Raw genomic sequence first — 17,480 nt, 5'->3', positions numbered from 1 at the left:
AACTAAAACATCGCCAACATCGGCATCGCCGGCCGTCGCGTTGTGCGTGGAAAGTACAAGAACTGTATTGAATGATTTTAGATACTAATCTAGTATGTCAGGTTCTTCCAAGTGTATTACAATCAATGTAGAAAGAAATTTGCTTGTTATCGTTGGGACATCATGTAAAAAGCTTAAATTCAATGTTTTCGATTATTCACCCCTTGCAGGTTGTTTACCATTTAGCACGAGGTGGTAACATTCTGTATCGCTTATAACAGCCGTTTTATTAATTTTATCAAAAAAATATCCCACTCCATTTTTAAGAAAAAAATCAGCTCTTTAAATATACTGATGATAATTTTTCGCTATTTTACCTATTTTACGAGCAATATAAATAACTGAGCTTTATTATTAATTATTGTTGCGTAATTATTTACACATCTTTATTCAAGTACATTCTCCATATACCCTATCCAGTTTTAAAGATTTAGAATTTAGAATTTTTTAATATTTTAAATATTATTTACAAAATTTCATATATTTCAATATTTTACCACATTTTTTACTTACGTAGGTACTACGTCTTTATTCTGCAGGCAGGACTCTTAATATAACATAATTTACACTTCAGGTACTTAGTACTACAAATTCAATGGTAAACTACACCACATTTATCATAGGAACTATGTTTAATTAATATTGAATTTGCATTCAATAAATAAATTAATGTTAGCAACTCACAACTATTAATGAAACATACTCGTAGCACGCGCTACATAGGTACGAGCTACAGATGGGCATAATTTTTAAGTACAACGGTAAGACCACAAATGCTTTTAATCATAATAACGATATTTTTACAAGAACTTACTTAGTTTTCACTGGCCTATTTAGCTATTGTTTCATTACATTTTTATAAAAAAAAGTCATATTATTGCATTTAATTTTTTAGAGAATTGTGCAATTTTCTGTTAATAGATCCAAAAAACGTGCTCTAGCGGCATTACTAAGAACTAGACATATCACAGATAAGACGAATTTGATGGACCTGTTTTTTCCAACGAGACCAAGTTTGTTAAAATCCATCCAGTCGTTTAGGAGTTACAGCTGTTAATTTAAAAAAACATTGAATTAGCCCCCACCACTTTATTTTAATAGTTACAAGGTGTTAAACAAAAATTACTTGAGTAGAGCTAAGCTTTAAAAAGCATATATTTTTTCGTAATATTTACTGGGTAGATTTCAGTAAAAAATCACTTAAAAAGTCTAAGATGGCGATGATAAATTCAAGGGCAAATTTCTTGCGATGGTGACTAGAAACAATTACCTTCTAACATACTCAACGGGCTCTAAAAAATTGACAATGAGTGAAAATAGCAACAAAAACAAATTCATCGATTAAAGGTCAAAAATCGCTTACGAAGGATACTTGAAATTATTAAAACTTTAATAATTTCGTTTAACTAAAACGATTTGTAGTGAAAAAAAAATTTTATCTTCGTTGTCGGATATCGCTGGATACGGTACACCACGTCGTTGATTCGGTAAACAAAGTTCAAGAAGACAACTCACATAATGACAACATCACCGAAGACAACTTGTGGATAAAAGAACGATATGCCAATAGGAATGGTTGTATACAGGTATCCCAGTCGGTTTGCTTTAAGTTAACAACCATCCTCAAATAGGTTTCAAATGTGCGGTTAAATCTTTCAACCATTCCATTAGACTGAGGGTGTAGAGGAGTTGTACGAGTCTAATTAATTCCCAGAAAGTGGCATAGTTATTGGAATATTTGTGACTCAAAATTCCTTTCTTAGTCTGAATGTATCTCTCTGGGTACACCAAATCGACAAATCCAATTCTGGAACAGCACTTCAGCTACTGTTATTGCTTCTTGGTTTGGAATCGGATAAACCTTGGGCTATTTCCTAAAATACTGCATTATCTTTCCTCTTGTCCGGGTTCTTGAGCCCTTGCTTGATGAACACTGCTCACACTGTCGGCAGCAGCGTTCAACACCTTCATAACTGTACAGCTAGTGAAACCGTTTTCTCACTTTTGCCAAGGTCTTACTAACTCCAAAATGTCATCCGCCAACACCGGCATTAACAGCAAGAACTTTTGGAATCCGTTTTTGAGGAAGGGCTATCAGATATGTCTTTTCTTTTCCATCTACGCTCTCCCAGACTCTTTTTAACAATCTATCTTTTATAACCAACGAATTGCATTAAGACCAATAAGCTTTTAGTTCTGGAGATTTGTCAGAAATATCTTTCCATTCTAGTTTTCGAATTTCTCGAGATTTCAGTTCGTAAATAAGACCAAATACTGGGTCATCACACTGATCTAGGATTAAACTAGCTACATCCCACTCTTCAGAACTATGAAGGCCAATACGATTATAAGTATATATCTCTAGATGCTGTTTTAATTCCTTTTTAAAACAATGTTGACATGTTTCAATACAGGGTCTTCTCGATAAAGCATCAGCGTTTTGGTGATGTTCGCCTTTCCTATTTCTATTGTAAAGTAATACTTTTGTGATCCTTGAACCCAACTTGCTATTTATCCTTCGGAGCTCTGAAACTAAAAACCGTTTGGGAACTGAAACAGCCATTTCAGAGAAGCATGTCAGAGAAGTAGGTCACTCTTAAGGATGAATCGTTGACCATACAAATATTTATGGAAATGTTCAATAGCTTTTATTGCTACCAATAGCTCTCGTCTGGTAACACAATAATTTCTTTCTGGTTTGATAGCGTTTTACTGAAATATCTCTTGCTCACCATCTTCATATTTTTGTGATAGAACGGCTCCAATTCCAACATTGCTTGCATCGGTATCCAAAATAAAAGTTTGTCCAAGAATAAAATATGTTAAAATTGGAGATGTGCACAGTGCTCTTTTAAGCCGTTAAAATGCTTCTTCACAGTCTGTTGACCAACTTATTACCATTTTGGACTCCGTGAGCTTATGTAGAGGTTTTGCAAGGTTAGCGAAATTTTTTACAAATCTTCTGTAATAGGTACAAAGGCCCAGAAATCTTCTTAATTGGTGTTTGTCAGTGGGTCGTGGCCAATTTTCGATTGCTTCTACTTTATCTGGATCTTGACACCTTTTTCCGATATTACATGGCCAAGGTATCAAACTTCTTTTTGACATAAGCAACACTATTTAGGAATTAGCTTCAGAATGATAACTTAACAAATACCTTTTGAATATTCTTCAAATGATCTCCAAATGTTTTTGCCAATATAATGACGTCATCCAGATAAACTCAACATGATTCCCAACTCATTCAGTCCAAAGGACTTGACTTTAAACTGCCAAAGTCCTGTTCCTATCGAGAATACGGTTTTTTCCTTATCTTCTGGGTGCCAGTATTTTTACCTGCCAGTATTTACTCTTTAGATCAAGTGTGATCACTCCTTGTGTTCTCATTTCTTGAAGCATTGAGGAATTTTCACCTTGTTTAGCTATCGGAATCCTTCGAGGTGCTTGTTTTATTGGAGCAGACAATGCTACGATAGTGTTAATTCGATGCTGCACCAAATCAGTACTTCCCAGGTCATTACCGTGCAAGGAAAACACATCTTAATTTTATTCAAAAAGACGTCGCAACTTACTACACTGGTCCATGGTTAAATTGGTAGAAGATTCTTCAAATAGGTTTGTAAACATACAAAATATGTTTGAATAATGAAATGGAAAAGGTCTGTTTGAATAACGACTTCTATTAGCATTTTTCATGACTGCCACTACTTTAGAGCATACGCAAATGTTCTCTTTTTGTTTCAGGTGTTGATGATATCCTTTTAAATTTACCATTCGAACAAAAACCGTAGATTTCTTCTGCGTAGATAACGTCTTGGCTAAAAAAATTCCTTGACCTTATTCTTTGCAGCTTTCCATGGGCTCAATCAAAACAGTTTCTCCCGCTTTTTCTGTAGTTATAGCAATAACCACCATCTCTAAATTTGCTGGTATGGTTATATCCTTGGATAACATTTTAAACTGCTGAGTATTCATAACATATCTAAATCTAAACTGCTTGTTGTACTGGATGAACTTGAAAGGGTCAGGACAAAGTTGGATGCATTACAGGTGGAGGTTACCTCATCTAAGATACCATTGGCTTCCAATGGCAAGTCTCAGCAACCACCACTTACTCAATCAAACGCCGAGGCTAGTAATGTTGTGTTGCAGGAAATTATTGAGAGGCAAAAACGTAACTGCAATTTAATGCTTTTTAACCTAAAGTCCGAGCCGTCTGAAGATCCGACTTTCACAGCAGACATCTCTACTCTGCTTAACGATGTGTGTGGCCGTAATATTCCTATATCCAAGGCGTCTAGATTTGGAAAACCCAACTGTAATGGCTGCAGACCAGTTAAGTTCACACTGGTGAACCATGGGGATGTCGGAATCCTACTGAAGAACAGGAGTAAGTTCTCAGGAAAAAAGATATACATTGAGTCTGACCTTACCCTGGCTCAGTTGGAACACCTTAATAAAGTCAAGGAAGAACTAAGGCTGCGCAGGGACCGTGGTGAGGATAACCTCTTCATTAAGTATATCAATGGTATTCCCTCAATAGCGGCAAAAAACCAAGGGCAACCACCTCCCCCTCATTAAAAAATCTAGTTTCTTGCTATTACCAGAACACCCGCGGCCTGCGCTCCAAGACCAATACCTGCTTTAGTGCTGCGTCTACTTCTGGCTATGATATTATTTCCATCACAGAAACTTGGCTCCAAAATGATATACTTGATGGTGAAATCCTTCCCAACTCATACGTAATGTACCATTCTGACAGAAGAACTGACCTTGTTGCTGCTTCAAGGGGTGGTGGTGTTCTACTGGGGATTCTGAACCACCTCTCCTCGGAAGCCCTCGACCTCTCTGCGATCAGCCAAGAAATACCGGAAATCGATCTGGTAGGATGTAGAGTCAAATTTAATAATTTCATACTGTATATTTTTGTATTGTACGTTCCTCCTTCCATCGACTCCGTGCAATTAGAACGCTTTCTCGAAGCCTTTTCTATGGTTAATGTAATCTATTCTGAACATGTGATCCTGGGAGACTTTAATGTCCCCACTTATATTGAACACTCGGTATCTCCCAATAGTAAACGTCAACTTCTAAGTAATTTTTTTGATTTCCTAAACTATCAGCAATTCAATAACGTGGTAAATAACAATCTTCGCTGTTTGGATTTAATCTTTGCAAGCTTTAATATCTCTGTACTTAACAGCGGTGCATCTCTTGTCCCGGAGGATACCTACCATCCTTCTTTGTCATTTGAATTCCATGCAGGCCTTATCTCTCTCAATAACCTACCCCTTAATAAAGCTGAAATAAAGGAATTTAATTTTAGAAAGGCTAATTTTCCGCTTTTGTATCAGCTGCTGCTAGATACTGATTGGTCGCCTGTCATGGTGCAGCAGGACGTCAACTCCGCATGTGATGTTTTTTATGATATACTGAACAACACTTTCGCTAGAGCGGTACTCTTTAAGGTAAAACGTAAAAGACGTTTCCCTCCCTGGTTTTCGGCGGACATAATTCGTAATATATATAAAAAGGAAAGAGCATTTCGTGATTTTAAGATTTCCAAGTCTAAACATCATCTAGAGATATTTAGATCTCTGCGCAAGACAATTAAAGCTCTAACTGCACAAGCCTACAAAATGTACATCCATAGTATTGAGAACAAAATAACCTCCGATCCGAGTGAATTTTGGTCTTTGATTCGAAGCAAACGTAATCAGTCTCAAATCCCCGGCTCAATGAAGCTTTCTAACCAATCATACAATACGCCTGACAGCATTGTGTCCGCTTTTGGAGATTATTTCAGAAGTGTATACACGAACTCACTTCCCAGCGATCATCCTGTCGTCTCTGAACCTCCCTTAACTTGCATAGACGTCGTCGCGCTCGCGGCTACCGACATTATAATGGCGAGCAAGTGTCTCAAAAGCAAAATGACCTCTGGCCCAGATCTAATTCCTAGTTTTTTAGCTAAGGACTGCTCTGTTGCACTTACAGACCCTCTGCTCCACATTTTTAATCTGATCCTTAACACAGGTATTTTTCCGAATATCTGGAAGCAAGCTAAAGTTTGCCCTATCTTTAAAACGGGCGATGCTGGAACAATAGAGAATTACCGCCCTATATCCATTCTGTGCAATTTCTCAAAGTTATTCGAGTTGGCTCTCTATAAATTAATTTTTCCCAAGGTTAAGTCCATGCTGGCCAACGATCAACATGGCTTTGTTTCTGGCCGCTCATGTACTACAAACCTAGCATTCTTCTCTCAGTTTGTGTGCGAAGCACTTAATGATAGAAGTCAAATCGATGTTATCTACACAGACTTTCAAAAGGCTTTTGACCAGATTGACCACTTCATCCTATTAAATAAGCTTGAACGCCAGTTTGGATTCTCCGATCGCTTGATAAAGCTCCTAAACTCCTATTTAGTTGACCGCTCTCAGTTTGTAGTGGTCGAAGGCTTTAGATCTGCTTGTTTTTCACCCACCTCTGGAGTTCCTCAGGGCTCTAACTTGGGCCCCCTTCTCTTTAACGTTTTCGCTAATGACTTGATCTCCACCCTCAATTGCTCTCGGTTAGCATATGCTGATGACCTAAAGCTTTTCCATAGGATTGACTCTATAGCAGATTGTGGTCTACTGCAAGAGAACATCAATACTGTACACCATTGGTGCACTTTAAACCGGCTTAACCTTAATGTTTCCAAGTGTAATGTGGCCAGCTACTTTCGTATCAAAAGTCCAATTGCCTTTAATTACTCAGTTAATGGAGAGTCTCTGGCAAGGTCTATCTGTTTCAAGGATCTTGGAATCACCTTTGACCAAAAATTTTCTTTTATCCCTCACATCGAAGATACTGTTTCTAGAGCTACTCGCATGCTAGGCTTTATTATTAGAAATTGCAAACTTTTTTTGAACACTGCCACTGCCAAAACTCTCTACTATGCATTTGTTAGATCCAGGCTGGACTACTGCTCCCTCATTTGGTCTCCCATTTACAACCAGCACATTCACCTATTAGAATCAGTCCAACGGCGATTCCTTAAATATTTGGCATTTAAGGATGATGGAGTCTATCCTCCAAGGGGTTTTGACCATAACCTGCTGCTCTCTAGATATACTGAACGGTCACTTGCGGAGAGGAGAGAAATGCATTCGGTGAAATTCTTGTTTAATTTACTTAACCATAAAATTGACTGCCCATCCCTTTTGCAAAGAATTTGCTTTTATGTACCACGCCCAGGATCCAGACAGTGTCCAGCTTTTAACTTGGACACAGCCAGGTCCAACATTCTGTACCAGAGTCCTATTCACTTTATGTGTCAAAACTTTAACACTATTGCTGATTCTTGTGACATTCACCATGACGATTTGGCACTTATCTTGAATCACCTGCGTATGATCGGTGGGGGAGGCTAGGTTATTTAGTTTTTAGTTATTTAGTTTTTAGCTTGAATACATTTATTTACTCATTTTTTTTTGCTCTTTTGACTTAAATTAATTCTTGATTCTTATTCTAATTTAGTGTTGATTTTTCATTATTTATTTTCTCAAGTTCACTTCAAGTACTTTCTTACGTTCTTTCAAGTACTTTTTTATTATATAGCAATTCTTTTATAGTTCTTTTATAGTTTAGTTGCATGATTCTAATACAATTCATGCATTCGTACATTTATATATTTAATTGATTTTCCTGTAACTGGGTATATGTAACCTGTTGGAAATAAAGCTTATTATTATTAGCTTATTATTATAACATCTAATCCTAATATGACATCATCCAAGATTGCTGCCACTAGTACTGGCTGTTGGAATAGTGTTAAGCCAATGGTGACTATAGCTTTATGCAATCCAAAAATTTTTTCCATTCGCAGACGCCAGAATTAAATTTGGTGGTACTGAAATCCTACAGTGAGCTACGATGTTCGGCTTCCCGATAGAATGACTTGATTTTGTATTCACCACCATCTCACATTCACGGCCGCATATTTTTCCGGATACTACCAAATCTCTCGGAAGTTGGGGCTGAAAGGTAAGCCAGATTAACTAATCGAGCAACATCGGTGGAAATCCTCCCTCGGGTTGTCGTCTCCTAGATTTGAATTAAGTTTGTTGCCTTTATTGTAGATAGGCTTCACCGTATCTCATCTCTAAGGTACGCACCAGTACGTAGAAATTGAGCTGATCCTCAGATGGCACTATTCTTAAGATTTCTGTAGCGTCTCCTCTAAGGTATAGGATAAGATTGATTCCCTTTTCTTCGTTATCCCAGCGATTTCCCCTTGCATCGGCCTCATTTTATTCACTCAACTGATTCAAGTAGGGACTCCATGCTTCTTTGCCGTGCCAAATTTTGGTGGCTTTACTTTAATCACTGTTTGCATTCCAGAATCGGGATGAAGAGGACTTCGCTTTACTTTCATCTCTAGTTCTTGCATTTTGTTTTGTACTTGCCCTAATTCTTCTTCCACTGTTGCTTCAAAGTTAGTCATGAATTGTTTCTCATTTATCTCCAGATCTGCTCTAAGTTGTAAATCTCATTCCTTTTGTTTTCTGTCTCTTTCATCCTAATTATTTTTAAGGTTATCTTTTAAATTCAGTAAGTCTTCTTTCATGGTCTTTATAAAGTGTTCTTGTTTTCTGTCTCGTTTTTCTGTCATGTTCTTTCTTTAGGTCGTCTTTCATGGTCCTAATCAGGTCTTCGTTTTCTTTTTTCAGGTCAGATTTAATTGTCTTTAATAAATCTTCCTATTTCTTGTCTCGCTCTTCTTGTTTACGGTCTCGTTCTTTTTGTTCTTTTCTCTGTTTAAGATTTCTTTCTTCTTGTTCTTCCTTCTGTTTATGGTCTCGTACTTCTTGTTCTTCTTTTTGTTTACGGTGTTTTTCTTCTTGTTCTTCCTTTTGCTTACGGTCTCGTTTCTCTTATTCTTTTCTCTATTTAAAAGATCTCTTTCTTCTTGTTCTAGTTTCTGTTCGTCAAACTTCCTTTATAAGAACTCTATCAATTTCTCGGTCTCCATCTTGGCCTGACTTTTTGTTAAAGGCATCCACTAAAATAGGCTTCCAAATATCCTTTACTTCTGACATTAATTGTAACGAAATTCAGGAACACACTTTTATTGACAACATCAAAAACACTAACCTAACTCGCCTTGATTGTCGTTTAATTGTTTTCAAGGTAAAAACTGACTAAATAATTAAAATTGAATGAAATGTCACGAAACGCGTCGTTTTTAAAGCCCGATGGAACAGTTTCAAAATATTTAAAATTCTATTCATTGTTTTTGCCGAAAGAGACCAATAATTTTAGGAGAATACTGACGGTCAAAGCAAGCAAATAAAAATAAAAATATTACAATTATAAAAATAATTCATAATACAATCATACAAATTCTAGAAAATAAAAAATACAGGGATTTACAATAATATAACCTAAATTGGCGCCCTCAAATAAGATGAACTACTTAAAAACTAGACACTATAGATAAAAATATTAAATTAAACGTAAGTAGAAACCTAAATAAATCCTACGAATCAACTTTAACTAGAGAATACTAATAAAATAGTACAAAAACTAGAAGAATAATTAACGTATTTACATTTTCATAATAATACTTTATTTACATTATAAAAAAAGTTGTATTTATTTCAAAATATATGCTGCTGAAATATTTCATAAATATGAAGAACCAATTTTAAGTAATTTGTTTCTAATTCTTAAGATATTTTTTATTAGCATTATTTGAATGTAAATCAAATTATAAAGAAATCGATACATATGTATATACACACAAGGTTTGTTTGTATCGACACCATTTTTAAGGGAAACGAATACAGTACATACAGGTTTATTTGGTAAACATAATTTTATCATGGAGCGATTTAAATTAAGGCCAGTTTTTACTTTACATTTGGGTTATAAGATTATTCCAGGTTTGGTTACTATTGGTAAATATGATGGAACCCATCCATGTCTTACTGCAGCTACGAACACCGATAAGGTTAGTTTTATACTTATATATGTAGTTATAAAGAGAACATTAAACTTATCATATAACAAATTTAATAATCGTTTTGTTGCATCATTAACTTTTACTGTTTGCTATATTGATATGATTTACAAGATAAAACTATATACCTCAAGAAATAATACATTAAAGTATGGTACTTTCTTGATGAATAGAAAGTGGTGACTCGAAAAGAAGCACTTAATGTTAAAAACTTGTATAATATAAGTATTCTGCTTGCAATTTCAAAGAATTTTTTATACAAATAGCTTTATGATTTCTCCATATCTCATGTTATATTACACCAATAATACAATGTAGCTTTAGAAAGCATTTCAATACTTCAATAGATTTGAATCGCACCAAGATTTAATAGTGACTAGGTCATTTGATCCGGTTTTGTGTAGTTTTATATCCAGGTCTCTGCAAATAAAACTTGTATCGTCTGTAAAGATATAGATTTAACTGCTGATGTCAAGACTAACAATGTCTTATATAAAGAATAGAAACAAAAATAGGCCCTAGAACTCTTGAGATATCGTACCATCTAGCGGCTGTTCTTTGAACACGTAGTGCTGCAACTTATAAATTAATTATATGATTTACATAATTAAAAGGCTTAGAGAAATCCGAGAATATTGTCAAAAAGTGCTGCACCGACTTTAACACCACAAGTTTTTATGGGACCCCCCATATATTTTTATAATTTTATGTTCCTTGGGAGAAATAAAAGTAACTTTTATAAGAACTACCTCTCCGAATTTTGTGTAGTTTAGAGAGATTTTGATTTTTTTTAACAAATTTATGTCGTCGGCATACAGTGTTTTGAAGTGCTGGTAATTAAGACTTTTTAATCTACAATGACTTAAGAAGACTACCCCCTATTGATCGACAGTGACCGGGTGTCTCAGGTAATAAGATATATTTTTAAATTTTCAATTTGCAATATTTCAATTTCTTTAAGTTTAACTAGAATACCCTGTATTTTATATAATATACTTAAAAAGAATAAAAAAAGCTATTCATCGATGCATACATGTATATGTCCTATACCAACATCTAATAGCTTAAGAAATATTTAAAATTTGATTGGAGAGATATAATTTCAACTCTCTACAATAATAACACTCTTTTGACAAATTTTGCTAATTTAATATTTCACTATAGTAGGCTGTGAAATAACCATAGTTAATATCCGCGCTTATCGTATCCATAGCAACAGAATAATATTTTGACAAATTTACATTGTGAGTTTAGTAGTTATTAATATAACTTGCATTTATTTTAATTGAAATCTCTCTTAAAAATGTATACAGTGGAGGAAAAAGTATGTATGCTTAAATGTTTTTTAACAAATTCAAAAAGTCCGGCTTTGGCGCTTAGAGAGTATAGAAGTAAATTTCCGTTACAGCAAATTCCGGAAAAGAAGTTATTTGGTAAAATCTATGCAAAATTCAAGCAAATGGTAGTTTACTACCAAGACCTAAGAACAGACCCCGAAGAGTTCTAACAGAAGAGAAACAGCTAGAACTTCTTCTATATTTCGAGGATATACTCGAAACCTCAACCAGGCAAGCCGCTTTGGAGTTAAATATGACAAGAAGCGTGATTCAAGATTGTTTAAAAATTAATAGCCATAAATCATTTAATTTTTTACCTGTTCAACGTTTAGAAGAAAGAGGTTATGATGGAAAATTAAACTTTTGTGATAGGTTATTGAACATGAATTTCAATGAAAATGTCTTTAATGAGATTATTTGGACTGATGAATCAACTTTTCACACATCAAGACTAATTTTCAATAGGGAAAATACGCATTACTGAAGCGACAAAAATAAGAAAAATAATTTAGAAGTGAAAAAGCGAGAAAGACGGTCTGTAAAGGTGTGGTGCTATTAGATGTTGGTATAGGACATATACATGTATGCATCGATGAATAGCTTTTTTTACTCTTTTTAAGTATATTATATAAAATACAGGGTATTCTAGTTAAACTTAAAGAAATTGAAATATTGCAAATTGAAAATTTAAAAATATATCTTATTACCTGAGACACCCGGTCACTGTCGATCAATAGGGGGTAGTCTTCTTAAGTCGTTGTAGATTAAAAAGTCTTAATTACCAGCACTTCAAAACACTGTATGCCGACGACATAAATTTGTTAAAAAAATTCAAAATCTCTCTAAACTACACAAAATTCGGAGAGGTAGTTTTTATAAAAAGTACCTTTATTTCTCCCAAGGAACCTAAAAATATAAAAATATACGGGGTGTCATATTTAAAATTCTGGTGTTAAAGTCGGTGCAGTAATTTAAAAATTCGCTTAAAACAAAAACATTCACAAAAATTTTTTGCACAGCCTGTAGATTCTGAGAAAAGGTATAGGTTCCTAATAAAATGGCCACCCTGTACATCATTTATATACATATACATAGTTTTCCGTTAATTCAAACAATATTGAAGAAGTAGTCCATTCTTGCAGTAGAGTTAATAGGTCACTGGGTAACTAAAGATACTTCGGTCATCCTCCACTAAATTTATTTAAAAAATAGTAATCCAACATGTTTCGGACATATAACATGTCCGTCATATCAAAGTTTACTGAATAAATTACAAGTTGCTTCACTGGGCTCCACGCGCCGAATTACCTATTCACCGCCCCTCACTTCATTTGCCGGGCGACACTCCTACCACAGTCTAACATATGAAATCTATATACTTTGCTTCTACCACAGATGTAAATATATAATATATATTTACTAATAAATATATAATAATATACTGCGCTACGTGCGGACACCGAACATAAACTAGAATAGAAGGATCACTCTAAGCGCCGCCCAAAATATTGCCTTTCTCACTCGCTTTCTGATGCTACTCCTTTTTGCTGCCCGGTGGCGACTGCGTTATACGGGGGCGTATTCAATATTAGAACTATAATAGCGTTGTGCGGAAATTTTGTACATTAAAAATGCCGGCGATATGTTGCGTAGATGGCTGCAGGAGTAAAAGGGGATATACATTTTTTTTTAAATAAAAATGGATTAGTTCACAGAAAAAAATACACGCTTTTCTTCGGTATTTCTTAAATATCTCGGAAAATTGAGATCCTACAAAAAAATCTAATAAACAAAAGTTGGTTTAAAAACAAAAGATTGGCTTTTGCTTGATTTATCTAGGTGCTATAGGCGCTAAGATACAACTGTGTGAACATAACCCCTTTTTTTAGATAACAAAATATAATGACGTAAAATAATAACGTGAAATAATTAAAAAAAAAACGTTTTTTAGACAAATATCAAGCACATTTTTTCAAGTATGTACTATCAAAAACTTTAAAAATAAACTTGATTGTAAGTCATTAGCATAAAAATTAAAAAAGTTAGGAATAAAATAGAAATAATTGCAGTTTTAAAAAAAATTATCATAAAAAATTATGTATTTATTTCAAAAATTAAAGCGTAGCCTTCTACAATGGACTATATATAGGTACCAATAATATGTTCAAAAAGTGTCAGCGATTTAGAGTACATATTTTTTTTAAATCGTGATTTTAATCTAAAAAAATGCAAAATTTTTGGTAATATTCTGTTATTAGTGGTGGTTTTTAATAGTGAAAGCTATCCGATTTATTATTAGTTGCATTGCAATCATTTGAATGATATAAATTTTAGCCACCTATACCGTCTAACCATACTTAAAACTGCATTTTTTTCGTCATTAAGGGTGGTTTCTAAGGGTTTAAGTTTCAAAATATTGATGTGTACTATAATCCCCAATGTAAAACTATATTTATTTTGCATATTTATATGAATTCTAGGTTGTAAAACACCTATTTTCGTTTTATTTGAATTTTAGTGGTTTGTTCTTTCATCCTCTATTTAAAAAGCAAATAATTAGGCATTTAATAAGTTTTTTTTATTTAACTGCCTTTTTATATTTCACTGTTACCGAGTTCCATATGCTGAGTGTTGTTATCACATTATTATGTAAATTTTATTAAATATTTAAAAAATGGGTATATTAACGAAGTTATTATTAATTAAGTGTATGTAATATTAGGTAGGTAGTTTCTTGGTCAGTTAAGAAAAGAGCATGAAAGGAACGTAAAGCTAAGATTTAATTGTGTACATTCTAATAAACTTAATTTTAAAGCTATCTACCAAGTGTTTTTCTTACAGTTATTTGTTCAAAAGAGATACTTAATAATATTCTTTCAATTTCATTTTAACAATAATACAAAGTGCCTTTAATTTCAAAAAATTCTATATTATTACACGCTGCCCGCCGCGATGTACAAAAATATTCCTTATTAAAAATGTTTCAAACACCCCCCGTATCGTAAAGGATTGCCGTCGAAACTAAATAATGATTTACGACCGCGTAAAAAAAGTCGGCACTGTTTAGAAGTCCCTACTTCAAACGGCCGCAAGAGAGTGAACCTACTGTCTTGTTCTTTATACTGTGGTGCGGAGCTATTTACATCTGTGGCTCCTACAATGGAATCTGTTGGGTTACACAGTGAGTAGAGTTTAAATCGTTTTGATGTGCGAGCGTTTTATTACTAGTTGTACCGGGTGGACTCAGTGGACTGGCAAATTATTATAATCTATTATATTAAAATGTCGACTTATTGTTCGGTAGACAGTTGTTTTACAAAGCGTGGAAGTGGTTTAATGTTCTTTAGATGTCCGAAAAATGAAACTATATATATAAAATATATATTTATATATATAATAACAAATAAGAAATAAGGGTTACCAATTACATGCCAGGTTATAGTACCTCTCTGGCTTGAGAGGGTGTGTTGTGACCAAAATAACGTGCGCAGTTTCGTTTTCACATAAAATAAAATATGAAAGTTGGATTTTGGTCAACTTATTATTTTATTCTTATATTATTTTGCAATATAAATGCGTTATGGAACTTTTGTACATTTAACTCTTATTTTATTTTTAATTTACTTTATTTGTCTGTATAAATCCAGCTTAAGAGACTACATTGTTTACATTTTAAAATGGCAAAATATATTTTCCTCTACATCTTTTGTCCTTCTTTTACAATATTGCACTTTTGCCAGAGCTATTTATCCGCTTTTTAAGTATTAAAAAATGTAATACCTTTTAAAGGTTATTTGAGTCGGAAACATAAAAATTACAAATTTGTCGATTATTATAATATTATTTGCACTACTGCATAAGCTCTACCCCACTGGCAACAAACCAAACAAAATTCTCACTACTAATTTTAAAACAATACCTATACTTTGGTAATGCTATTATTAGTCTGACAAAATAACAAAAACGTCAAAAAGTGTAGTAATCAATCATTGAAAATTCAAACATGTCATTACTTAGTAGTTATGTCTATCTTTAGTTGCTACGTTTAGTAACAGTAATATATGCATTTTTTCACACAAACTTTTGACTTTGATTTAAAAATAAATCCTAATGAAACCAGTCGTACCAAAACAACCTTTAATAAGATACCTAAGTACCTAATTATTAACAAACAAATTTAACCATTTAGTTCTTGAATTACGTAAACTTTGATAATGTAAAATTTATTTAGTTTGGTGGCTATAAAAACAAATAATTTAAAGTATTATCAATTTACATATTTTTTCCAAGTAGGTACATTAAATAATAATTTTATGCCAGATAATAAAGTTATTATAAAATCGTGCTCCGTCTTCCCCTACAGTTCGAATTAGACGCAACGCGTAAAATAATAACTATTTTTTACCAGAATTCCCCTTTACATTTTTTGCTAGTTCCCCGTCGGCGAGGAGCTCAGCGGCCTGCCTTTGAGATCGAAATATAAAAGGTTTTTCGCCGAGTGAAGCAACTTGTATTTTATTCAGTAAACTTTAATCATATATAGATTAAAATGATTGAATTACAAAAGGTATTAAAATTATTTACGCAAATCAAGGGGTTCCGTCAATACATCATATAGATATAATACCTCAGGCAAGGTTAAAACGACTAAAAATGAATAAAAATGGCATCTACAATAATGATAAAAAGCTTAATTAATTAACAAATGATTGGACGTTGTAGACTAAAACTTACATTCCGATGCATGATAATAGGACCAACATGAGACAATAGGTTAATATTAATAAAAGAACCATATAAATTTTTAAACGATAGCATGAGCCTTACTTAAAGTATGGTACCTGTAATATGCAAAAATAGATTTTAATATGTTGGCTACATATAGCGGTACTGGAAATGATACTTGTAAATAAAATTTAAATGTTTTTGACTCTTTGATATGAGAGAATGAAAAGGCTTTATAAATTAGCATTAAAATTAAATAAATTAACAAAGTGTGTTGATGAATGATTTATTTGGTCATTGACACATGTAATACAATTATTCTGTATCGCTCTATTTATCTCTAAAATTTGTAATAAATCTAGTTTATTACTATTATAAAAACACGGTTTTTATATAGTTTATAATGATATATTATATTTTGTTTAAAAGTTTTTATTCTATAATGTAGGGATACAAAAGTCAACTTAACTCTCTGAACGAGAACGGTCGAATTAATAATAATATCTAACACGTAAGCGATCTCACACCTAAACCTAAATCTGCTTAAATAACACTTATTCTTTACTATGGATCAGCACAATATTGTTTATTATTATTCATACCGGCGGCAATGGAACAGCGGATGATGTCTCGCACATCAAACTTAGGCTCGTATTCCTGCTTATAACAATCGGCCATCCTGTTTAGTTCACGTCCTCGGGAACATTACCCTGGAAACCAATAATTCTTTGAGGTATCACAACTAATATTCAGGATTTCTCAGACTTCACCAAACATGGAACAATGCAACACTTTGCATTTATATTTAGGACTACGCATATTACCGCCATAAATTTCAATAAACAGGTCAAAATTCCATCACACCCGCATACATGATTGTACACGCTAACCGCCTCGTATTTGGCCAGAATACGCACCGCCAACGTAAACAAACATGCAAGCTTAAGTGACCATATCATCGTATTTTCTCAACATAATAAACATGATGACATAACTTTCGGCAGAATGCTGCTCATAATTTCGAAAACCTCTCTTTAAGTATTTTGACCGACCATCAGCAGAAACCTGCCTATTTATACTTTATACATATATACTCGTATATTCCTCTATGCTTGATACTGTCTAAGTCATCACATTTTCCAGTTTAAAATACAATTTATTATTTTTTTTACACATTACACAACATACTTAAACATAACTTTACTATTATTCTATTCGTCGTTTATACTTATGTCGTCATCAGAACTAGAGTCATTACTAGATGCACCAGGCATACTATAATATTGGCATAAGCTATCACCTGCTACAACCGTTTCAAACTTTTTATAACCCTTAAGCCCTTTTATACTTCGAATTTTGTATCTATCATT

General features: G+C 33.5%; 1 protein-coding gene across 1 annotated transcript in view; it reads left to right on the top strand.

The window, feature by feature from the left end:
* The first annotated feature begins 9,890 nt into the window (after positions 1-9,890).
* The window catches only part of LOC126733980 (Bardet-Biedl syndrome 2 protein-like), a 64,517-nt gene continuing 56,927 nt past the window's right edge, over positions 9,891-17,480 (top strand). Inside the window, exon 1 of the mRNA XM_050437481.1 lies at positions 9,891-10,039. Within this exon, the coding sequence (XP_050293438.1) occupies positions 9,911-10,039 (129 nt within the window). The 5' untranslated portion in view covers positions 9,891-9,910. The remainder of the gene's footprint in view (positions 10,040-17,480) is intronic.

Source organism: Anthonomus grandis, chromosome 3, assembly GCF_022605725.1.
Source record: "Anthonomus grandis grandis chromosome 3, icAntGran1.3, whole genome shotgun sequence".
NCBI lineage: Eukaryota > Metazoa > Arthropoda > Insecta > Coleoptera > Curculionidae > Anthonomus > Anthonomus grandis.
This window is presented reverse-complemented; position numbering and strand designations above follow the sequence as displayed.